At 45.9% G+C, this 24,698-nt stretch overlaps 1 protein-coding gene across 1 annotated transcript in view; it reads left to right on the top strand.

The window, feature by feature from the left end:
- Window positions 1-21,674, top strand: part of SETD2 (SET domain containing 2, histone lysine methyltransferase) — a 69,350-nt gene extending 47,676 nt beyond the window's left edge. Inside the window, 10 exon segments of the mRNA XM_060684656.2 lie at window positions 1,249-1,899; window positions 12,590-12,638; window positions 13,424-13,583; window positions 14,494-15,172; window positions 15,720-15,854; window positions 17,027-17,166; window positions 17,323-17,434; window positions 19,195-19,275; window positions 19,763-19,864; window positions 20,782-21,674. Coding sequence (XP_060540639.2) covers window positions 1,249-1,899; window positions 12,590-12,638; window positions 13,424-13,583; window positions 14,494-15,172; window positions 15,720-15,854; window positions 17,027-17,166; window positions 17,323-17,434; window positions 19,195-19,275; window positions 19,763-19,864; window positions 20,782-20,943 — 2,271 coding nt within the window. The 3' untranslated portion in view covers window positions 20,944-21,674.
- The last annotated feature ends 3,024 nt before the right edge of the window (window positions 21,675-24,698 follow it).

Below are 24,698 nucleotides of genomic sequence, written 5' to 3'. Positions count from 1 at the left end.
AGTGAAAACCAACTCTATAAACGTTTTGCAGTTCCCATGTAATTAAAAGAGCAAAACTTTCCCTCCCCAGGTGTCACAGGTCATGTCCAATCAAAGCAGTTGGCAGGCTCCCTCTTATCATTTTTGTTCCTCCTATTGCCACCTGTTGGGATGACCTTGGTTCCCACGGGATAATTATTTTGTCCATGAGACGGTCTAGCTATTTTCCCTTCATCCTCCCCCAGAGGTGGGTTTTAGCACCTTCTGACCAGTTCTGGAAAACTGGTAGCAGAAACTTTGAGTAGTTTGGAGAACTGGCAAATACCATCTCTGACTGGCCCCGCCCCCATCTATTCTCTGCCTCCCAAGTCCCAGTTGATCGGGAGGAAAGGGGATTTTGCAGTAACCTACCAAGTCATGCCCACCAAGCCTCACCCACAGAACCGGTAGTAAAATAATTTGAATCCCACCACTGTCCCCCTATAATACATAGCAACTGTGAAGCAGCACAAGATGGCTTCAGCCAGATTCGATTCAGAGTTGACAGCGACTTCAATTCCCAGAATTCCCCAAGCAGCATACTTAAGGGGGGATTCTGGGAGTTGAAGCCTACAAGTCTTAAAGTTGCCAAGGTTGGAGACCCCTGTTCTAGAAGGTCAGTGTTGGAGCTTGTAATTCGAGAGCTCTCAGTTGCCAGAAAACGTGAGTGGTGAGACTTGCTTCTCCGGAAGGGAGAACACTGAACCTCTGATGCACTGCCACTCCTTTTATGTTCTCAGGCATGTTCTAAATCCCCATTGCTGATGTAGACAGCGTCTCTAGTGTCTCCAGTTGTTCCTCTGTAGGAAGCAGCAGGTGGTGGTCTTCTGATGAACCTCATACAGGGGTGACCAACATCTAAAATTGTGGAGGTGCTCTCTGAGCTGGGTGGTTTTCTTGCAGACGTTTCAGGACCCAACTAGGGAACATTTTCAGTGTTAGAAGAGAGGGGGGTTTGTGGAGGAGGGAGAGAAGGAAGAGGACTGTGGGGTCCTTGGCGCCCTCTGAGCTTGGTGGTCTCCTTGCAGACATTTCCTTATCAAACTAGCAGACCTCACCAGTGCCACCAGGCTGAGAGACCACCAAGGACCCCACTATTCAACCCTGAGCTACTAATATTTTCTTGTATCAGAACAACCTGGTGGGGGGGGGGAGAGTTGTGTGACCTGATCTGTAACCCAAGCCCAGTTAACGGAGAACTGACCACCCTCACGTTGTGTCTGGTGACAGATCATCAAGACGTTGGAGCTCCTGCCCATCCCTAACAAGAACATGCTGGAAGAGAGCAAAATCCTTCCGATCATCCAGCGTTGGGCCCGGACCAAATCCGCCATCCCTCAACTGAGCGAAGGAGACGGTTATTCCAGCGAGAACACTTCCCGGGCTCATACGCCCCTCAACACGCCCGATCCATCCTCCAAGCCCATCCTGGAGGGTGAGATGGACACCCCGAAGAAAGTGGCCTTCCGGAGGCTGAAGATCATCAGTGAGAACAGCATGGACAGCGCTCTCTCAGACACGGCCAGCGAGATGGAGCTGAAGGAGAACAAGGAGGACCTTGACCTTCCCGACTACCTGCCGACCGAAGCGGTGGACGAGCCAACCTTGGAGCAGGAGACGACCAAGGAAGCTACCACAGAAGTCTTGATGGACAGCACCAAGGCTCCCGCTGCTGCTGACCAGGAGGCGGAGCCCGAGGGGGAGAGCAAGGAGAGCCACACCCCCAAGCTGGAGGACCCCGTGGCTGCCGAAACCCCTTCTCAAGACGAAGAGGAGGGCGTCTCCGACGTGGAGAGCGAACGGAGCCAAGAACCGACCGACAAGTTGATGGATCTCAGCGACTTGGCTACCAAGCTGCTGGATGGATGGAAAGAACTCAAAGTAAGTTGGATTCTGTGATTAAAGTTTGGGCTTCAGATTTTGAAAGTTTTTTTTTTTTTTTAAAGCCTGTGTATGTGTGTTTGGTTGCGTTCGTACGTGCAAGTTCCCTTTCGAGAGGAGAAGGAACGAACGAGTAACAGAATGGGATAAATTAAGTCATAGACGTGCTTGGAGGCTTAAGGCTTGCCAGCATAGCCACTTCCCATTTTGACTTGTTTTATTTTTATGCTGTGTGATTTTAAGCCACAAAAAAAAGCTTCCACTTGGCTCAGTCGTAGAACAGAAATGAAAGGTCAGATCGCCTCTCCACAGGGGTCTTGCATAGTGTAATTAAATAATTACTAACAGATTAGTGAATTAATAATTCAAATTGGAGTAAACTGGAGTAAGCAGGTTAATTTCCAACAGAATGGAAGCCCTTCTACTACAAAGTGGGTTTTTTTAATGCCAAAGTAGATGTGGATTTTCTGACCAGTGCAGGTATTCCTCGACTTACAGCCATTCATTTAGTGACGGTTCAAAGTTACAACGGCACTGAAAAAAGGGACTTACGGCCGTTTTCCGCGCTTACCTTTGCAGCCTCCCCAGGGTTGCATGATCAAAATTCAGAAGGTTGGCCACTGACTCATATTTATGACGGTCGCAGTCTCCTGAGGAGGGTCCCGTGATCCCCTTTTGCAACCTTCTGACAAGCAGGAAGCCAGATTCACTTAACAGCCAAGTGACTAACTTAACCGCAGTGATTCACTTAACAGCCATGGCGAGAAAGGTCGTAAAATGGGGCAAAGCTGACTTAAAAATTGTCAGGCTTTGCAACACAAATGTTGGGCCTCATTATGGTTGTAAGTCGAGGACTACCTGTAAAGTGAAATTTATCCGTCATGTAATCAAATTCTTGCCCATAGGACATCAAACACGGTCTCCTGCAAAGAATTTGAAGGATGTTAGAAACCTGTTTTGCATTTTCAAGAATAGCAAATAGTTTAGAAAGGTTCGGCCTACCCAGAGGGCTGGAGATGTTATTGTTACTGAGTTATTAGTAACTTAGCACAGAAAAGAAACGGAGTGCTTGAAAAACCAAGAAAGGGAAAACCGCTGTAGAAAGAAAGAAAGATGTAGGGAGATTGGATCCTCTCTTTCGATTTTTATTTTTCAGAAGTTACAAATCTCCATAGCAGTAATTCTAAACCTTAACAAGTTTAAGTGGGGTGGACTTCAGTCCCCAGAATCCCCAACCTGGCATGCTTTAAGAGGGGAGAACTCCCAACTCCCAGAATCCACCAGCCATCATGCTTTAAGATGAGTCAAAATATACTGGATTGGGAATTCTGGGAATTGAACCCCTCTTAAAGGTTGAGCAATGCTGCTCTATATAGTAAGTGAAGAAGGGATACCTTGGTGTAATCCATTATTTCTTATTCTTAGTTGCATTTGTGTATGTGTGTGTGCGGGTATATATAGTATATATGTACCCTGTTTCCCTGAAAATAAGACCTCCCATGATAATAAGCCCAATCGGGGCTTTTGAGCACATGCGCTAAAATAAGCCTCCCTCTGAAAATAAGCCCTCCCCAAAAATATTTAAACGCAGAGCTGGAAATCAGGTAAGATGGCAAGAGGAGCCCCATCTTGCTCCACGTGCCCCGAAAATAAGGCCAAGCGCTTATTTCAGGGTTCAAAAAAAATAAAAGAAAGGATCTTATTTTCGGGGAAACACAGTATGCATATACATACATACATACATATATATTGGGAGGGTACATCTAGAATATTGGTTATTCTGTATTCAGGGATCCCCTGTACCCATCATCCTATCTGGATTGAAGTAGAATTTATTGTGAGTTTGGGACAGGCTGCTTTCTTACATGAAGTGCCTTAGGGAGAAAACCTCGCTGCTTAAAGTATAGTTTTTCGAACGAGAGGGGCTTTGTTTGCGCCTAACGGTCACCCATGCGTGTTTAGTTCGTGTCCCAGTTTTTCATGCGTCAGCCTATGCCCTGATGGCTGGGCCAGGAAGAGGGAAGGGGGGAAAAAGCTAGATCTAAAAGCAGTTTAATGACATTGAAGCTTGAGAATTGACAGTTTAAGTTTGGTATGAAGCCAAGGAGAGAAAAATGCATATATTTGCTAAGATCGTTTTTTTTGTGTGTGTTTTTCATTGCCTTTTCGGGGTACCTCTGGCTCTTGGCTCAAATTTTGGCCAGCTCTGGAATCATTCTCTACCCAAGGTTACCATTTCAGACGTTAAAGCTAAATCCAGTTTACACTTCTGGTGATCCCATAGCTGCATTCAGAAAGGTTTTAAGGGGCTGATTTTGGATATATGGATTAACAAGATCTCCAATGCAGGATCTCCGTGCATTGCCAGCCATGTATCTGAAATCTTATACTCTCATGTTCCCACGTGTGGGAATATCTTATATTGCCACGTGTGGGCGATATCAGGCTTCTCCTATCCGTTGTCATGGCATTAAGAGTTAGCTGCTTCTGTCTGACTTTTCCAAGAATTTGATGTAAGATGATTAAAGAGAAATCCAACCTAGAATTAAAGAGCAATTTCCTAACAGCGAGAACTATTAATCAGTGTGATGAATCAGCTCGCCTCCAGAAATTGTGGGTGCTCCATCACTGGAGGTCTTTAAGAAGAGAATGGACAGCCATTTGTCTGGAATGGAATAGGATCTCCTACCCGAGCAGGGGGTTGGGCTAGATGACCTCCAAGGTCCCTTCCAGCCCTTGATTCCAGGTTCTAAAACATTGGACAGCCATTCATCCTGAATGATATGAGGCAGACCTGGGCATTTCACTGTCCTTGTCCAGCCTGTGTCGATAGCTTTAAATTAAGGGCAACTGCTTTTCGTTTTTGTTTTTTTGTTTGTTTGTTTGGGTTTGTTTAGGTTTTGCTTTGTCTTCTTGTGGTCAGTTTACGTTTGTGCTTGCGTGCATGCCTACGCACCTTCACAGCCCTAGACAAGAGTCGCAGTTTCTCCTGGGGAAAATGAATTGGTGGTGTAAGGACTCCTGCTTTGGCCAAGGGGTTGGATTAGAAGACCTCCAAGATGGTCCCTTGACCCTCAGAAAAACGTCTCTTTTAACTTGATCCGAGGTCGGAAGCACTACTGATAAACCACCTGCTTATCTTTTTCTTTTTCTTTTTTTCTTTTTTGATCAGATGAAAAGCTAGGATATAGGTAGTCCTCAATTTACAACCGTTCACTTAGTGACTATTCAAGAGCCACAACGGCACTGAAAAAAAGGTGACTTGGGACCTCTTTTCACCCGTTATGACCGTCACAGAATCCCTATGATCAGGTGATGGCAAAATATGGACGCTTGGCAACTGGTTCATAATTATGACGGTCGCAGCATCCCGGGTTCAGGTGACCCCTTTTTGCAACCATCTTGACATGCATAGTGAGGGGGGGGGAGCCAGATTCATTTAACAACCGTGTGACTCGCTTAACAACTGCAGTGATTCACTTAATCACGGTGGCACGGAGTGTTTCAAAATGGGGCAAAGCTCACTTCGCAGCTGCCTCGCTTAGCAACGGAAATGTTTGGGCTCCATTCTGGTCGTAAGTCAAGGACTACCTGTACTCATAGGCAGCCTATTTTATTCCTTTTTTTTAATGACCCGACAAAAAGCTATCTGAGGAAAACTCAGTTGGATGACCACAACTGAAAGCGAGAAGGTTCGTAGGGTGGAGTTGTGTATGGAGCTTCTCCATCATCGTCCACCAGGTCATGGCTGTCCTCAAGGGAAGGTGCTTTTTTTCCCAAAACACAACTGGACTTTCTCGCTTTCGTTTTTCTTTTTTCTTGCAAATCTTTGGCTTCTTGTCTAAGAACGGAAGACTCTTCTTGGGTGAGAAGGAAAACATTTTCAAGGAAAACAAAAAACAAGAAATTTCCAAAACTTGCCCTTTGGAAAGAAAGGCACTTCTGGGGACTGGAGGGTTGAGTCTGAGGGTCTTGGAAGCGACGTGTTGTTCATACCCTTCCAAGCCGTCCCTCGGAAGCCTCCTTGTGTGGGTGGGTGGGACTTCAAAGCCACGTCCTCCCCCCCCCCGCAAACCTCTTCATCCTGAGCCCCTCGTAGTAATTGCAACCATTTCCATGCAGCTTCTCAGGGCAGCAAGGAGCTCCTTAACATCCCCAGCTGGCCCACAACTCCCATTTTCAACTCCGTCCTCCCGAAGAATGGAAAAACCCGTGGAAGAGAAAAAAAATCCCAACGAGATGGTTGGCAAGCTGCCTGATGTATGAGGGATAGGCTGAATTCAGGTCGGAAAAATGAAAGCACAGAGGTGGCTAAACTCTTTGAGGCTGACGTAAATTTGGGGGCGTCCGGCAACGACGCTCGGGGAAGCACCCCCTTATCCCTGGCGGGAGAGCCGGATCGTGTGAGCTATTCGTTTTATTTTACACACCACGCGTACTTCTTCACACACAACCATCGCCTTGGCCTTGGCGCCTCGAAGGCTTCGCTGGCGGGAAGGCCTCGAACCCAAGCCAGGGTCCATCCGACACAGAATCCACCTCGCAGACCAGCACAATACACACAGACCCGAAAAACAAAACAAAACTGTACGTTTTCAGCACGGGTTTTATGCACCCTTTTTCCCGCCCGTAATGGAAAAAGGTGCATGGCTCTCCCTGTGCTGAAAACGGACATCATTGCACTAAACAAACCATCATCGCCTTTGTTTACGTGGGCTCGCGGGAAGAACCGGAACTGGGGATGTATGAGTGACAGGTAAGTCTTGCATAAAGACGGACGAAGTTATCCCTGCGGGAAAGCGCCCAACGTCTTTACGGTAGGGTGAGTAATGGTTCCAATGCTGGCCACCTCTCCAAATTGGCAAAACTGACAATGGTGACTTGCCTTGAACATTATCCAGGTTGGAAATTCTTCACCGCCGTCCCACCATCCCAAAGCCCAAGAGCCAGAGGGGCCTCCATAAATATTTGCTTCCATTATCTACAAGGTATCAGTTAAATAAATGTAGATCTATTGAGCAGCCTTTAGCCATTATTTTCAAGCTAGTTTCATGCTGTTTGCATTAGGTTTATTTTGTGGCTGCGACTTGTGAGTTAGTGGTGGACAGTTTTCTTGCGGGTGGGGGGGTGGCATTTGAGAAAGGGTTGGCTATTGTCTGCTTCCTAGGGCTCAGATGAGTGAACTGGCCCAAGATCATCTCTTAATTGGTTTTGTGGATAAGGCAGGACTAGAACTGGGTTGATCCCAGTCTCCTGGTTTCTAGGCAGGTGCCTTAAGCACTGCTTCTCAATCTCCCCCAGCTGGCATGCCTTAAGAGGGAATGGGCTTCAACTCCCATAATCCCCCAGCAGGGATGCCTTAAAAGGAGGAGATTTCAATTCCCATAATCCCCCAGCCAGCATGCCTTAAGAAGGGAGGACTTCAACTCCCATAATCCCCCAGCCAGCATGCCTTAAGAAGGGAGGACTTCAACTCCCATAATCTCCCAGCCAGCGTGCCTTAAGAAGAGAGGACTTCAACTCCCATAATCCCCCAGCCAGCATGCCTTAAGAAGGGAGAACATAATAAAATTTCTCCGTAGCATGCAAATACATGGTCTCATGATTAAGATCTCAACTCTGCTGGTGGAAAAAACTTGGGTCATTTTTTCATTTTCAAGGCGTATTAAACCTCTAAACTTCTAGCATTTTTCCCATAATTGGAAGTTTATATAGATAATAGGTGGTCCTCGACTTACAGCCACAGTTGAGAGTAGAATTTCTGTGGCTAAGCAAAGCGCTTGTTAAATAAGTTGGGGCCGATTTTACACTCTTTTGCGCCATAGTGGTTACGCAAATCTCTACAGTTATTAAGTGAATCACACGGTCTTTAAGCAAATCAAGCTTCCTCCCCCCTTGACTTTCCTTGTCGGAAGACTGCTGGGACGGTCACAAAAGGGAGTCACTGGACCCCAAGGACGCTAGAACCATCGTAAATATACGCCAGTTGCCAGTACATGAATTTTGATCCTATGGTGGAGTGGTTGTAAGTGAGAGGACAAAGCATAAGTCCTGTTTTTGTGTGTGTGCTGTCTTAATTTCAGGCGGTCACTAAATGAATGGTTGTAAGTCAAGGATGATCTTTATTGTTAGGGTGAAGATACTGTCGCCCCAGAACAGAAGTTACGGGAGGGGAGGGAGGGAGCCTAATTACTGATGTTCTTTCTTGATGGCATCAAGGATTAATATATATGGTCTGTCCTATTGACCAACAAGACATAGTCCAGGATGGCACAGAAAAGGGAATTACAGATAGTCCTCGACTTACAATGGTTCATTTAGTGACTGTTTGAAGTTACCACGGTGCTGGAAAGAGTTTTTCACACTTACAACCGTTGCGGTGGCAACTGACTCATATTTATGACAACTACAGTGGTCCCGTGATCAAAATTCAAACACTTGGCAGCTGATTCATATTTACGACGGTCGCAGCATCTCAGGGAGTGGTGGTGGTGGGGGCTTTACGTGATCCCCTTTTGCGATCTCCTGACAAGGGGAGCCGGATTCCCTTGTCACTCCCTTCAGTTGAGAAGCCGGATTGACCTAACAGCTGTGTGGCTAACTTCACAAATGCTGTGCTTCACTTAACAGCTGGGGCAAGAAAGGTGGTAAAATGGGTCCAAACTCAGTCAACCACTGTCTCGCTTAGCAGCAGAAATTTTGGGCTCCGTTGTGGCCATAAGTCAAGGACTGCCCGAATCCCTTACTCTACATTTTGGGTGGCTGAACTGAACTGACCCCTGCTTTCTGCTTCTCACTAAACCTGTTGAAACTTGAACAAGAACAATATATATATAGAAAAATTCAACATCTGGCTTTATGCCACCAATCCAGGCAGTCCTCGATTTACAACCAGTCGCTTACCTACTTGTCAAAAGTTCTGACAGATCTACCTGGGGGTTACTTACACCATTTCCAGTGTGCCACAGCCATGTCTGTTTTAAGATGTTTTTGCATTTTTTTTGGCAAAACTGGCCCATTGTGAACAGATGCTTCACTTAATGACCAACCAAAATAGGCGGGGGGAATTACTTATACCCCAGATTTGAAGTTCCAACAGTTGTGCGCACATACACATCCCATGGTCATGTGGCACTTCAGGTGCTTCTTACCTGGGCTATTTGCAGCATCCCGTGGTCATAGGACTGTCTAACTGGCTGCTGCCTCTAATTTTTGGCAAAACTGGCCTGAGAGCAAACCATGGTTTCACTTAATGACCATGGTGTTCTTTTAACAACTCTCACAAATGGACTCAGAAAATGGAGTTGCTTGCCAGTGACATGGAAGAAAGGAGGAAGGGAGGGAGGGAAAGGAAGGATAGGAAAGAAAGAAGGAAAGGAAAAGAGAGAGAGAGAAAGAAAGAAAAAGAAAGAAAGAAAGAGAGAGAGAGAGAAAGAGAAAAAGAAAGAAAGAAGGAAAAACTTTTTACAACCCTCAACATCTACCATAATGGGAAGCCTCCATTACAATCTTGCAGTCTGAAACCACACCCAATCCACACACTGAGTGTGTGTCTGTAACAGAGGGAAAGAGAAAAGGATGAAAACAAAGGGACATTTTGTGCTCTTTTTGCATCGTCCTTTTTTTTTTAATGCAAGGCAACAGCAAAAAGTTGGGGAATTTATTTATTTTTGTTCTTTTTCCAAAATTGTTCTCATAGACCGTGGGAAGTATTTTTTTTCTTTCCCCAGTTTGGCTGGGTGGCAAGATTTTTGCTCGCAAAGTCTTTCCTTGAAATCTCTTACGTGTCTGAGAATTTCTCTTTTACTTTTCACACTTAGTAAACTTGGTTAAAAACCTTTCCATCCTGTCTCCGTGGAAGGGAGAAAAAATATTATTTGGCCCTTCATTGAGGACAGACGGAATTGATTATCTAGGCCTCCCTGGTGTTCATACTTTCATGCAACTAACTATAATCTCCACTGGATCTTGGGGAACTGATTCATATTAATTATCTATATATATATAAAAGCAAAATCCCACTCACGCATCATCACGAAATCTCCAGAACCGTAAAGCCTACAAACTTGAAATTTGGCACGTATGTTCCTCTTGGCTTCTAGGTGCTCACTAAGAAAGGCTTTTTTGAAAAGACCATCAGATCATAAGTATTTCTTATATTATTATTAACACGCTCTGATGCTAAGGAGTTAAATGTTCTACTCTCCCTCCCCACCTGAAAAGAACTCTGTTCCAACTGCCACTTGGATGTGGACGTGGCCAGCGTGTGACTGGCCTGCAGGGCTGGGAGTTTAGACGTTCTACTCCCCACCTGAAAGGGAGAGAAGGGAATAAGATAGGAGAGGCCTCTGTAAGGCAAGCCTGAGGGAGAGAAGTGGGATACGATAGGAGAGGAGAGGCTTCTGTGGGGCAAGGCTGAGGGAGAGAAGGAGAGAGGAGAGGTTGATTGAAACTACTCATTAATTTTCAAGCTGTAAGTGTCAATTCATCAAGCCCAATCACATAATTTCAGCAGAGTATGGCTATCCAGCTAGTAAATTATAATATTGATATTTTCTACCCTAGCTTGTAATAAATTTTAAGCAGGACTAACAGATTTAACTACTACCAGTAGACCTCAGAGTACGGCCACAATTGAGCCCAAAATTTCCATTGCTAAGCAAGACAGTAGTTAAGTGAATTTTTCCCCATTTTACAACCTTATTTTTGCCACAGTTGTTAAGTGAATCACTTCAGTTGTTTGCTTAGTCACAAGGTTGTTAAGTGAATCCTGCTTCCCCATTGACTTTTGCTTGTCGGAAGGTCGCAAAAGGGGATCGCGTGACCCTTGGGACAGACTGCCCCCGTCATAAGTATGAGTCAGTTGCCAAGCATCTGAATTTGGATCACGTGACTCTGGGGATGCTGCAACGGTCGTAAGTGTGAAAAAGAGTCCTAAGTCCCTTTATTCAGGACTATTGTAACTTTGATCACTAAGCGAATGGTTGTAAGTCAAGGACTGCCTGTATTTGAAAGCAGCATTGCAGTAGGCATATTAGGGAAAGTACGATAGAAGCATTAATGGTTTTGTTTAATAACATGCACACATTAGTTTATGTATTTGTTTAGAAAACGTGAATGGCCACTCAACTCACTCAATGGCCTTACAGAAATAATACTTCAATAAATCCCCAACAACAACGGCGTTGCATATCTCCCTGGGGTCTCCAGGCCTGTTGGGAAAACCATGCTTTCAGAGACCTACAGAAGAATGTCAATGTGGGCACCAGTCTTATCTCTTCAGGGTTGATATCCCACTGGGAGGGAGCCATCAGATGGACCTCCTTAAGAGAAGGGACCTGTGACATCTCCTGCCTCCCCGCTCTGGACGTAACTGTCCCAAAGGTGCTTTTTCAGGAAGCCACTGGGCTTTTCTTCTTCTTTTCTTTGAAGACGTTTCGTTTCTCATCCAAGAACCTTCTTCACCTGAAGAACAGAGCTGAAGAAGCTTCTTGGATGAGAAGCGAAAGGTCTTCAAAGGAAAAAAAACCAAGAAAAGTCCAGTGGCCTCCTGAAAAAGCACCTTTGGGACAACCATCACCTGGATGGCTGAGAATCTCCATAGACTTATGGATGTAACTGGGGAAAGAGGGTCCTTCAAGCCACAGGGAGGGATCCACCACAGAGAAGGCCCTTCTTCTGGGTCCCCCCAGGTGGACCTCCTTAAGAGACGGGGCCCACAAGTGGGGTGATGTTCCTCCCTCATACCTGGGGTTTTAATTCATGACTTCCTGGCTTAATTCAAATCACGCTTTCTTTATCCATGCTGGCTCATAAATATACCCTGTACACGAGGTAGAACTTCCATGTCCTTCAACCAGCATGTCACTTCTGCTGTGGATGACGGCAGGTGGGCTTCACGATCTCTGGTGGGCACCAGGTTGATGAAAGATGAACTAAGAAGAATTAGGGACAAGCTTAGATTTTGAAATGGGGGGTGTGTGAATACAGTATTTTTGACTTTGGCAAGGGTTGTACGTAGAAGAATTCCATTCTTTCTGATTTTGTATAATCATTGACTCTGTTGATGTTTGTTAACTTTTATTATATGTTTTGTTATATTGCATTATATGATAATTGTATTATGACGTGTTATTGTCGTCAGTCCTGGCAGATATCTTTTGCGTTGGGCCGTCAGGCCTGCCACATTTCCTACGGTGGGAAGCTGGGGGGGGGGGGGATTTTATGCAGCATGGGTGAGATATAGTCATAATAACATTCCTGTCTCAGAGAGTCAAGGACCTCTTATCCTGCACCTGCAGGGCTGGAACTGGGAGGCCTCTCCAGTGGGGACGGTGCTCTGATTGGGCCGTGTGATGGACATGTGGCTGCTGGGCAGGGATGTGAACTTTCTGTTGGGTGGGGGAAACCTGGGAGCTTTCAGAGTCGGCTTTTCCCAGCTGTGACAATATGACATCTCTAATAAAGTGGAACTTTGAGGAACTTCTAGCCTTGGAGGTTTATTTCGTTGGGGGCATTACTTGGAACCCTGACACTTCTATTATTTACATTAAATATTATAATATATTATTATATTACATTACAGTATTATATTATATTTCATATATATCGTATTATATCATATCAATAATATTGGATGGCTTAAATGTGCAGCTGATCTTTACTTAGGCTTTGGTGTTTTTAATTGCAGGAGGTCTACCGGATCCCGAAAAAGAGTCAAGTCGAAAAGGAGAGCAGCGGTATGTATGCAAAGACGGTGCTTTTTGAAGCCTTCCAGAGACCAATGTTTCTTAACCTTGGCAGCTTTAAGATGGATGGACTTTAGTTCCCATAACTCTGGGCATTTCAGTCCACCCATCTTCAAGCAGCCAAGATGGTGAAACGCTAATTTATAAACTCACAGCTGAGGCTGGAAGACATATTGTGACCATTGTGGAAGAGAAGGGGAATGGGCCTCTGATTGACTGGTTGATTGGGATGGATGTAGGTAGGTAGGTAGGTAGGTAATGGATGGGTAGGTAAATATGGATGGATGGATGGATGGATAGACAGGCAGATATTTCTGGGTAGGTAGATTATGGATGTATATATAGATAGATAGATAAGAGAAAGAATATAGATGAGAGATAGAGAATGGACAGACAGACAGACAAATAGATGATAGGGGAGAGACAGATGATAGATAGATAGATAGATAGATAGATAGATAGATAGATAGATAGATAGATAGATAGATAGATAGAAGAAAGATAGAAATGTAGGACACAGAGAGAGAGAAATTAGTATTTCTAAACACTATTCTCCTATTTATTGCTATTCTGAACTGTCCAGATAAGAAAAAAATGTGGTTTTATGAAATTTATTTGTTTGTTTGTTTGTTTGTTGTTTTGCCACCCACCTCACCACAAGGTTGGCCAGTTTGATTAATTTTCCTTTTGTTTTGTTTTGTTTTTTTCCTTGTCTTCCAATTCTGGTTAGATCTTTCTAGGCCTCGTAGTTAATGAAATGTCCCTTCTGTTGCCAGATCATGGGAGAGAGGCGGTGGGCCGAGACACTCCGGCCACCCCCAAAAACCAGAGCAGGGAACGGGATCCCGAAAGGCAGAGCAAAGAGAAGAAGAAACGGAGGGAGTCCTTGTCCCCCCCGTCGGCCTATGAACGAGGCACCAAGCGACCGGATGACCGGCAAGTTGGGAAGGGTTCAGTCCACTTTTCCATTAATGTTTTCAGGTAGTCCTCGACTTACGGCCATTTGTTTGGTGGCAGAAATTGTGACCGCGCTGAACGAAGGGATTTGGCAAGCAATGCTCAAAGTTACAACCGTTTGTTTAATGGGAGGGCCAACACCAATCCTGAGCAAGGCGATCACATAGGTGCCTCGCTTAACGGCTGCAACGGACAGCGACTTTGCAGTCATTAAGTGAGGTATGCATGCAACAGCCTCACTCAACGAATAGCCTCATTGCAGTCATAACTCGAGGACTACCTGCAGGGGTGCATATAAAAAAGGTTGAAAAGGTTTTTTACTTCATTTTTAAAACCTTTTTATTTTATGCTGCCCATGCTTCAAAACAGCTGTCCTAAGAAAATATAAAATAATCCTTGTGAAGATTCTTTTTAATACTAAAAACAGCAGATTGAAAAAAAAAGGAATAAAATGGCTAGTACCCAACAGGAATCAATGCTTGTGCTGGGAAGAATCAAAATTTAAAAATGCCTAAAATCAGTGGTGAAATGTAAAATTTGTTACTACCGGTTCTATGGGCGTGGCTTCGTGGGGGATAATGTGACTGGGTGGGCGAATATTCTGGTGAATAGGTTGTAAAAAAATGCTTTTAAAAGGTAAAAAAAGGGCTCTGACGGTCACGCTATTCAGCTGTGATCATCAGAGGCTTCTTTTTTTATTTTAAAAGCATTTGCTTTGAATTAAGGTGTCTCAGAGTCCAAAAGCTGTTTAAACTTTTGAACAGGGTGGTTTGGTCTTGTGGATATGCTGCTGGCTAGGTGCTGGGGAGTTCTAGTCCCACCTGATTCGTTATACATGGCCATCTCACATCGGGACTCTTAGCCCCGTTTTCTCTCTCTCTCTCCGCAGCTACGACACGCTGGCCACGAGTTCGAAGAAGAAGGTACGGCTGAAGGACCGCAGCAAGCTGTCCACCGAGGAACGGAGGAAACTCTTCGAGCAGGAGGTCGCCCAGCGCGAGGCACAGAAGCAGCAGCAGCAGCTGCAGAGCCTGGGCATGGCATCCCCCCTGCCGTACGACTCCCTGGGCTACGGGGCCTCCCACCCCCCGTTTATGGGGTACCCCCCAGGCTACCCCATGCAGGCCTACGTAGATCCCAGCAACCCCAACGCCGGCAAGGTGCTCCTTCCCACCCCCAGCATGGAGTCTATGTGCTCGCCAGCCTCGTACGAGCCCTCGCAGACTCTGGTGGGCCACACTATGGAGCCCAGCCTGGCCACTTCACAGCCTGTGCCTGTGGTCCAGCACGTAGGAACGCCCCTGGAGGTGTCCACGCCCCAGTATGTGGCCCCGAGTGACCCTATGGTTCACCAGGAGCCCGGCGTGGCTGTCTTGCCCGTGGCGGCGCCTGGTCCAGTCCAGGGACAAAGCTACGGCGTCTGGGACTCCAGCCAGACGACCGTGGCGGTGCAGCCCCCCTACTCTCCAGCCCAGTCTCAGCCCACCATCTATTACCAAGGACAGGCCTGCCCGACCGTCTACGGAGTCACCTCGCCTTATTCTCAGACCACGCCGCCGATTGTGCAGGTAATCTCGCCAAGGTGAAGTTACGGCAGAATTGGTCTTCCGCCAGGGCGGTCTTTTTGCGGGAGATGCTCAAAACAGGACTGCCCAAAACTTGTTGAGACCATCTATGGGTTGTCCTCGACTTATGACCACAATTGTGTCCAGAATTTCCATCGCTAAGCAAGGTGGGGGGATTCAGAGAATTGTGCCCAATTTTATATCCTTTTTTTGCCACTGTTGTTAAATGAGTCACTGCCAGTAAGTGAGTCATGTGGTCGTTAAGCAAACCCACCTTACCCCATTGACTGCTTGTCAGGCGGTCACAAAAGGGGATCGTGTGATCCTGGGACACTGCGACCGTCATAAATATGAGTCAGTTGCCAAGCATCTGAATTTTGATCATGTGGCCCTGGAGATGTTGCAGCAGTCATAACTGTGAAAAACGGTCATAAATTTGCTTTTTTCAGTGCCGTTGTAACTCTGAACGGTCACTAAATGAACTTTCGTAAGTGGAGGGCAATATGTACGCAGAGTAATCCTTGGAAATGGCTCTTCTGTTTTGTTGCAGAGTTACGCCCAGCCAAGTCTTCAGTACATCCAAGGACAACAGATTTACACCACCCATCCTCCGAGCGTGGTGGTGCAACCCACAGCCGCCGTCGCCACTATTGTCACAACTGGGCAGCCCCCACCGATCCAACAGGTAGAGACGGGAAGAAGCTTGTTCATTTTATGTCATGGTGCCATCAGACTCGTGAAATTGTTTTGCAGGAGCCTTTCTGTTTCGCACGGGTGGTCCTCGTTTTAACAGTGGTAATTGGGTCTGGAAATTGCGCCGTTCATAAGTTGAAAAACCATGCTAGGAAAGGTACTTTCACCAGTCTCAGTTGCTGTTGTTAAGCAAGGACTTTGTGGGCTGTTAAACGAGGACCTCACGCGACAGGAAGTTCCGATTTCCGGCTTCGACTTTGCTGATTGGAAACCAGCAGGAAATGTCACAAGTGGCCCTGGAGACACCGTGATGTCTGGAAGTATGGAGTCGGGTCGTTAGTATTTGTTCAGCGCTGTGATCAGTTCAAATGGGTGCCGAATGAGTAGTTGTTAAACGAGGACCCTTTTACAATGGTGTTTCTGAACTTGACTGCTTGAAGTTGTGTGGACTTCAACTCCCCGAATTTCGCAGCCAGCCACACATCTTCAAGGGGCCAAGGTTGAAAACACTCCATTAATGGTATGTGTCTCAGATTACACTTCCCAGCAGGGGAAATATTACTAACAAGAATCCTGTCCTATTTACCGTACTTTTCGGAATATAAGACGCAGCTTAGTTTTGGGGGAGGAAAATGGGAGGGTGGGGGAAATTTACCTACCAGGGTATTCATCTGGCTAGCGTCCTTAGTCTGGTCAGCTTCAGCACATTAGTTTGCTGGTTTTTATCCCTTGCTTGCTTGGGGATAAGAAACAGCTTCTAAAGCACACCTGATTGTCAGAGAGAGAAGCAATGAGAAAAGCAGGCAAAGCGCGGAAGATCTCTTCACTCACTAGGGCTGGAAAGAAAAGCTTAGAAAAAGCTACATTCGGAGTATAAGACGCACCCAAATTTCCAGCCTCTTTTAGGGGGGAAAAAGTGCGTCTTATACTCAGAAAATTACATTAAGTATAAAAACAGGGTAGAAATATTGAAGTTTTTGAAGATGATTGCTTTGCAGATTCATTTCTCCTCTCCTCTTATTCTACCCTTTTTTTCCTTTTTTTCCCTTCTCCTCTCCCCCTCCCCCTCCCCTTTCTCTTTTCTCTCTTCCCTTCTCCTTTCCTTTTTTTTACTTTTTTTCCTCCCTCCCTTCCTTCCTTTTTCCTTCCTTCCCTCCCTTTCAGCCAGAATTGGTGGTGGCCAACAATCTCCTGGATCTCCCTCCTCCATCTCCTCCTAAGCCCAAAACCATCGTCCTGCCCCCGAACTGGAAAACAGCCCGCGATCCGGAGGGCAAGATTTACTACTACCACGTGGTCACCAGGTAAGGCAGGCCTCTGGCCTCTGCCCTGGAAAGAAGCGCTGTGGACATTGGCCATATGGCAGGGCCTGTTCCTGAAAACCCCAACCATCCCCAGGGGTGTGGGTTTCAGGTTTTGATTTGGGGTGGGGTCCAGGACTGACACCCCTCTTTGCGCAGGCAAACCCAATGGGACCCCCCCAACTGGGACAGCCCAGAAGATGATGCCAGCCTGGAGCACGAAGCCGAAATGGATCTTGGCACACCGACATACGATGAAAACCCCATGAAAGTGAGTTGGAGGGAAGCTCCCCCTGATAGGCATTGTGTGGATTTTCTAATCCAAGTCGCTCTCAAGTTATGACCAGAACGTTTAGCGACCGTTCGAATGCACAACAGACCCGAAATAGGGAACACATGACCCAGATTCGAAGTTACGCTTGATCAGAAATGGAGAAGCTGCAGATGATGGAGACTTTTTTTAAAAAAATTTTTTTAACAAATTAATACATTTATTGTTTTATATTAATAAATTAAAATACCGGTAATAATTAATGTTTTTAAAAAATAATTAAGCAGGAAAGTACTCGGATTTACAACGGATGCCCCCCAAAAGGTATTTCCAAACCCAATTCTGATACCCTCCCCACCCATTCTGCAATCATGGGACCCATGTTTTATGACGGTTTTTCCCCGAAAACTAGCGGTTACTTCCGACTTCTGGCACAATTGCACTCTTAGCGAGCCCCACCACAAAGAAGTCAGAAAATTGGATTGTCATGTGGCTGACCTGTTTTATATGACCATTGGGACCTACAACTGTAATGGGGAGACTCCATTACGGTCGCAAGTCGAGGACTACCCTGTAGTGGTAGCATCTCTGTGCATTCCATAGCTAGTTATTTGGGTAATATAACCACCTGAGTTATAGCTAGGTAGTTAGCCCAGTCATAAGTTCAAGAAGAGATTCCAGTTGTTGCCATTATAAGTCAAGGCATCACCTGAACACATTCTAAGTTACGATGGGTTTTTATGACGGATGTTAAACAGATGTGGTGGTCATTCAGCGAAACACTGTCATTGTTAAGCAGAGTCTGCATTCGTTAAGCGAATCCGTTTTTCCTAACGGCCATTATTTTTTTACCGGAAACCACTGGCCCAAAAAGATGCAAATCACGGTTTGTGTCTAATTGCAGCACCACTGCAAACTGCTAAGCACTCAAAGTACAGTCATTGTAGGTGTTTGTGTTGAAAAACGAGTCATAAATAGGTCTTGAGAGGTTTTGTCATAACTTTGAGCGGCCGTTAAGCAGACCTATCGTAAACTGAGGATTATGGGTAATCTCCTTGTAGAGAAAATATAATTACAGAACTTCTCAGATAAATCCTGAAAGGTACTCTCTAAACCATGGGTCTCCAGTTTCGGCAGCTTTAAGACTGGTGGGCTTCAACTCCCAGAATTCCCCAGCCCAGTAAGGTTGGCAAGGGAATTCTGGGAATTGAAGTTCACTGATCTTAAAGATGCCAAGGTTGGACAGCTGCTGCTTGCCATTGAACTTCAGCCATCTGATTACCAGAACTTTCTCTTCCTCCTCAACTCTCCCCACCCCCAACTCCCCTTCCAGCACTGATGATGTTACCTAGTTGGGTCACGAAACGTCTCAGCTCAGAGAGCAACCAGGACCCTCACAGTTGAACTACAAATATAATACTCTGTTGTTTTGAGTCACAGAAGCCTTCCCCTGTCTTGCTTCCAGTTACACTTCCTCTGAAGTTGTTGTTGTAACCAGATGCAGAAAAAAAATGGAAAATACAAATAAAAGAATAAGCAATGAAGTAACTCTGACTAAAGAGTCACCTGACAGGGGAGACGGGGAGCATAAAATCAATAAATAATAAATAAATAAATTCCCAAAGCAAACCATCATAAAGTTTCTGGCTTCTCAGTTGCCTTTTCCTCTGGGGGATGGGGGGGGGGACCCTTTCCTTACTTGCAAAATATAACATTTTTTCCCCTATAATAATTCTCTGTTCCTCTCTGCCTTTTTCTAGTCTTCCAAAAAGCCCAAAACTGCTGAAGCAGACACTTCCAGCGAACTGGCTAAGAAGAGCAAAGAAGTCTTCCGTAAAGAGGTGAGTTTGTTTTCGTTTTCAATTTTATTTTCAATATTTTGTTTTCGTTTTTTGCTTTGTTTTGTTTTTTATTTCTTTTATTTTTTTAGTTTATTGTTTTATTTTATTTTATATTTATATCCTGCTGTTAGTATTTTTATCGATAACTGAAGGTGGCGAACGGACCTAATGCACCTTCCTCCTCCTATTTTCCCCACAACAACAACCCTGAGAGGTGGGCTGGGCTGAAAGAGAGTGGCTGGCCCAAAGTCACCCACCTGGCTTCCATGCCTAAGGCAGGACTAGAACTCACTACGTGACTAACTTAATAACCTGCGGTGATTTACTTTACAACTCTAAGCAAGCGAGGTGATAAAATGAGACCAAACAAACGTTTCACTTGGGAACGTAGATTTTGAGCTCAGTTGCGGTCATAACTCCAGGACTGCCTGTGTATTTCCTAACGGACAGGGGTCTCACATCGCCTCTCTTTATTCCCCCCCACCAGATGTCCCAGTTTATCGTGCAATGCCTGAACCCCTATCGCAAACCCGATTGCAAAGTGGGGCGCATCACCACAACGGAGGACTTCAAGCATCTGGCACGAAAGGTGAGCAGTCAGATCTTCAGGACGCCTCCAAGACAAGCAGGCCTAGTGGTCCCACCCTCCACCCCCCACCCCCCTCGGTGTTATATGGGCGAAGGGAGTCAGACCCCAAGCCCAGGTTTTCTCTTTCTCTCTTTTTTTGTTTTTCTTTCTTCCTTTCTTTCTCTTTTCTTTCTTTTTTCTCCTTCTTTCTCTCCTTTCTTGTTTCTTTCTTTCCTTTTCTTTTTTCTCCTCCTTTCTTTTTTCTTCTTTTTTCTTCTTTTTCTTTCCCCTTTTCTTCCTTTTTCCTTCCTTCCTTCCTCCCTCCCTTTTTTCTTTTTCTTCTTTCCTTTTTTCCTTCCTTCCTTCTTTCCTTTCCTTTCCTTTTTTCTTTTTTTCTTTCTTCCTCTCCTCCCTCCCTCTCTCCCTCCCTCAATTTTTGTTTCTTTCTTTCTTCTTTTCCTACTTTCTTTTCTTCCTTCTGTTATTGATAGACTCCTGTGGTTGCAATGAGCAACCCAGGCAGAAGCTTAGAGACAAATCTCAGTGGCCTTCCTGAGTGGGGAAAATGCATCTGCCCCACTACGCTCACAGGGGGGGATCCAAATTCTGCCTGCAAAATCAGGAGGAGAAATGATAATCTCGAGTGTGAAAGGAACCAAGGCTGAGGGAGGGAAGGAAAGGAGAGAGGGAGGGAAGAAGGAAGGAAGGAAGGAAGGAAGGAAGGAAGGAAGGAAGGAAGGAAGGAAGGAAGGAAGGAAGGAGACAGGAGAACAGGTGAGGGAGAACTTCATCTTCCTCTCCGCAATCCCACCCTCCCTTCTATCACTGATGATGTTACCTAGTTGGGTCACGAAACGTCTCAGCTCAGAGAGCATCCAGGACCCCAGAGTTGAGCCACAAATATAATATTCTGTGGGTCTCTTCACTCCCCCTCTCAGCTCACCCACGGTGTGATGAACAAGGAGCTGAAATACTGCAAGACGCCCGAAGACCTCGAATGCAACGAGAACGTCAAACACAAAACGAAGGAATACATCAAGAAATACATGCAGAAATTCGGCACCGTGTACAAACCCAAAGAAGACACCGACATGGAGTAGGAGGGTTTACATATATATATATATTAAAGTTTTTAGGGTCTGGGCAGAGTTCAAACCGTTGTGGGCCCGAATATACAAAACACAGATTTTTGGCCCCAGAAACCTTCTCCTTTTCCCAGCTGAATTTGGAGGCCGGTGTGGCAGAAACGGGGGAGCGCAAAATGTGTTTGCACAACCCCTCTTGCTCACAAGCCACCTCACTTTGCAAGCAGACCCCAAAACTGACCACCCGGTGGTGCTTCCCATGTGTGACACAACGTGTTGAGTCCGTTCCCCTCTCCCCACCGAGATCTGTATAATATTCTTATGTGAATATATTGAATTATTTTTCCCCTCTTTCGTTTGGCCCGGCCTCTATTTTTTTTTTGCAGCCCAACACCTGTTGATATCATGGGAACACTTTGTAAGAATAGTTTTGGAAAAAAACAAAAAAGGAAAAAAAAAAAAGAGGAGGGGTTGCTTCTTCTTTTTTTTCCCCCCTCCCTTCCATTTTTTGGGTTTTTTTCCCCCCCAGTTTTTTGTTTTTTTCCCCATTGTTCTTTGCAAAGGTTTCATCTGTTATCATGTAAATATTTGCAAAGAGGCCAGCTCGTTGTTTGGGGCAGGCCTTGGCTGTCTGTTGATAAGATTGATTTTTCTGCTTTGAAATCATTTTAATTTCTCCAATTTTTACGGAAGTTTCTATGTAAAACGAAAAAAAAAATTAAAAAATTAAAGAAAATGGTAATGAAGGAATGTGGAAAAAATGGATTTTTTTTTTCTCCCCCTCGCGGGAAGTTGAGTAGCCCTGAGGTAAAATGGGCGGCCTGTAAACTTTATTTATAAATAAATAAAGTCAAAACAAAAGTAGGGAAAGAAAATGTCCTACAGGCGGTCCTTTACTTGTGACTGGTTGCCTAGCAACCATCCAAAGTTATGATGGATTACCTGGAGGGCACCCATCCCCTGGATTCGAACTTACAATCGTCAGGGGAACACACACCTTGGGCTCTCAGCAACACGGCCCCATTCGCTTAATGTCCATCACCAAAGTTGTAAAATCAAGTCGGTCATATGTGTGATGCCATTGATGACTGTCACAACTTAACAGCCGTGAAGGGCAGGCTCCGTTCCGTCGTAAGTCGAAGACTCCCTCTAGTCCCTCCCTCTAACAACCTTTGATCTTTCAACATGGGTGGAGTTACATGTAATCATAGGTAGTCCTCGACTTACGACAGCAGTGCTGCCCCAAATTGCTGCTACTAAGTGAGATGATTGTTAAGTGAACTTTGCCCCATTTCATGACCTTTCTTTTCACCATTGTTAAGTGAATCCCTGCAGTTGTTCAGTTAGCAACAGCGTTGTTAAGTGAATCCGGCTCCCTCATTGACTTTGCTTGTCGGAAGGTCGCAAAAGGGGATCACGTGACCCTTGGGACATTGCAACCGTCATAAATACGAGTCAGTTGCCAAGCGTCTGAATTTTGATCACATGACCGGGGGGTGGAATACTGCAGCAGTCGTAAGTGTGAAAAACAGTTGTAAGTCCTTGTGTTCCTAAGTGGGCCGGCCTGCATGCCATGCCCAGCATGGCCTGCAGGTGGCAGAGTTGCACTGCCTTGAATGAGGCTCTTGCCCAGGAAAGCCTCAGACAGAGGGCTGCGTTCTCCAACCTGGCGCCCTCCGGATTGTCCTTCCCATGGTTCCCAGCTGATCAACTACCTCATCAGGGGAGGGGGCTCGCACCCCACTCCCTCCGAAGGGGACGGCAAGGGTTTTGGTTTCCTCTGCTGGAGGCTCCTCAAAGGGTGGTGACCAGGAGGCAGGCTGAAGGACAGAGAGATGGCTTCACTGCCCCCCCTCCCCCCCCCAGCTGATTCGGTTACTCTTGGGGACCCCCCTTGACCAGGAAGGGGAAGCTTTCAAAGCTGAGATCCCAAAGCAGCTTTGCTTTAACCTCTGCAATTCCCAGAATTCCCCAGCCAGTCATGGCGGATGGGAAATTCTGAAAGTTCACTGGTCAAGTGTCCGGGGGATCCCTTGGTTCCTGTGGGGTGCCCTACTGAGTGCTCCACGGGCTGTTGTTCTGGTGCCTTCTTTTGGCCAAATAGCCTTCAGCCTTCACCTTTCTAGCACTGACACAGCTGGGTCATTAAACATCTGCAAACAACCAACCACAGAGAGCACCAAGGAGCCCAGTCCCCTTCCCCTCCTCCTCCTCCTCCTCCTTCTTTCTTCTTCTTCTTCTTCTTCTTCTTCTTCTTCTTCTTCTTCTTCTTCTTCTTCTTCTTTTTTTTTCTTCTCCTTCTTCTTCTCCTTCTTCTCCTTCTCCTTCCTCCTCTTCTTCTTTTTCTTCTTCTCTTCCTCCTCCTCCTCCTTCTTTTTCTTCCTTCTTTTTTCTTCTTCTCCTTCTCCTCCTTCCTCCTCTTCTTCTTCTCCTTTTTCTTCTTCTTTTTTCTTCTTCTCCTTCTCCTTCTCCTTCCTCTTCTCCTTTTTCTTTTTCTTCTTCTCGTCCTCCTCCTCCTCCTTTTTCTTCCTTCTTCTTTTTTCTTCTTCTCCTCCTTCCTCCTCTTCTTCTTCTCCTTTTTCTTCTTCTCTTCCTCCTCCCCCTCCTCCTCCTTCCTCTTCTTCCTCTTCTCCTTTTTCTTCTTCTCTTCCCCTCCTCCTCGCAACCCCTCCCTTCTAGCACTGATGATGTTCCCTAATTAGGTCATGAAACATATGCAAGGAAACCACCTGGCTCTCAGAGAGCACCAAAGAACCCACAATCTTTCTCTTCTCCTCCTCCTCCTCCTCCTCTCCCGTATCTCCTTCCATATCAACAACAGATGCTTCTCCGGCTGTTCCCCTCTTTGATGCTCAAGGCCACGTCCACGGGGCTTTCTAAGCAGCCAGCACCCCAGGAAGGACACGTCTGCACCAGGCCATTAGGTACCAGCCAGCCCTGACGGCTATTGCCACACAATCTGGATTTCCCCTTGAGATTATCAGGGAAGCGCCAGCTCAGCCCAACCGATCGTGTTATCCCAAGGCAATTAAAAGCACTTCAGGAAAGACGTTGCTGGCATCCAAATATCCCTTTGTCCGGTGCTGCAGGATGCCTCCCTTAACAACCATCCCCTCAGTTGGCATCATGCCTGTTCTTGGAGTAACTTGGTGGCCCCTGGATGCCCTGCCTCCCAGAAGAAATCCTGCTAGCACCCTGTTGCAAATCTTTAAAAAAAAAAAAAATTAGGTAGTGGGGACCAGAATTTCCATTGCTAAATAAGGGAGGCTGTTAAGAGAGCTTTACCTGATTTTATGACCTTTTTTTGCATGGCTGTTAAGCGGGTTGTTAAGTGAATCTCCCTTACCCCCCCCCTTTCCTGAAGCCAGCTGGAATAGTTGCGAGAAGGGAGAGAAGGAAGGAAAGAAGGGATTGTGGGACTGAGGGGAGAAGGAGGAGAAAGGAAGGAAAGGAAGAGCAAGAGAAAGAAAGAAGGAAAGAAAAGGAAGAGAGAGAGAGAAAAGGGAGAGAGGGAGGTATTGTGGGATGAAGGAGGAGGGAGGGAAGCAAGAGAAGGGAGGAGAGGAAAGGAGGTAAAGATAAATTAACATCTGTGGAACATCTGGAAAATACTGGCAAGCCTCCCAGAGAGCTCAGTTTAGCAGTTTTAATTTCTTAACAGCCCACCAAAGTTCCCCAGTTGGCATCTGGCTCACCCTGAGGTTTTTCCAAGTCTCCCTCTCAGCTCTTCTGCCTTTCCCGAAATCAAACCAAAAAGCCCATCGCGTCCA

The sequence above is a fragment of the Pantherophis guttatus genome, chromosome 4 (genome assembly GCF_059756535.1).
Source record: "Pantherophis guttatus breed Tessera chromosome 4, ASM5975653v1, whole genome shotgun sequence".
NCBI classification, from domain to species: Eukaryota; Metazoa; Chordata; class Lepidosauria; order Squamata; family Colubridae; genus Pantherophis; species Pantherophis guttatus.
The sequence above is the reverse complement of the archived record's forward strand: the minus strand, read 5'-3'. Positions and strand labels throughout refer to the sequence as shown.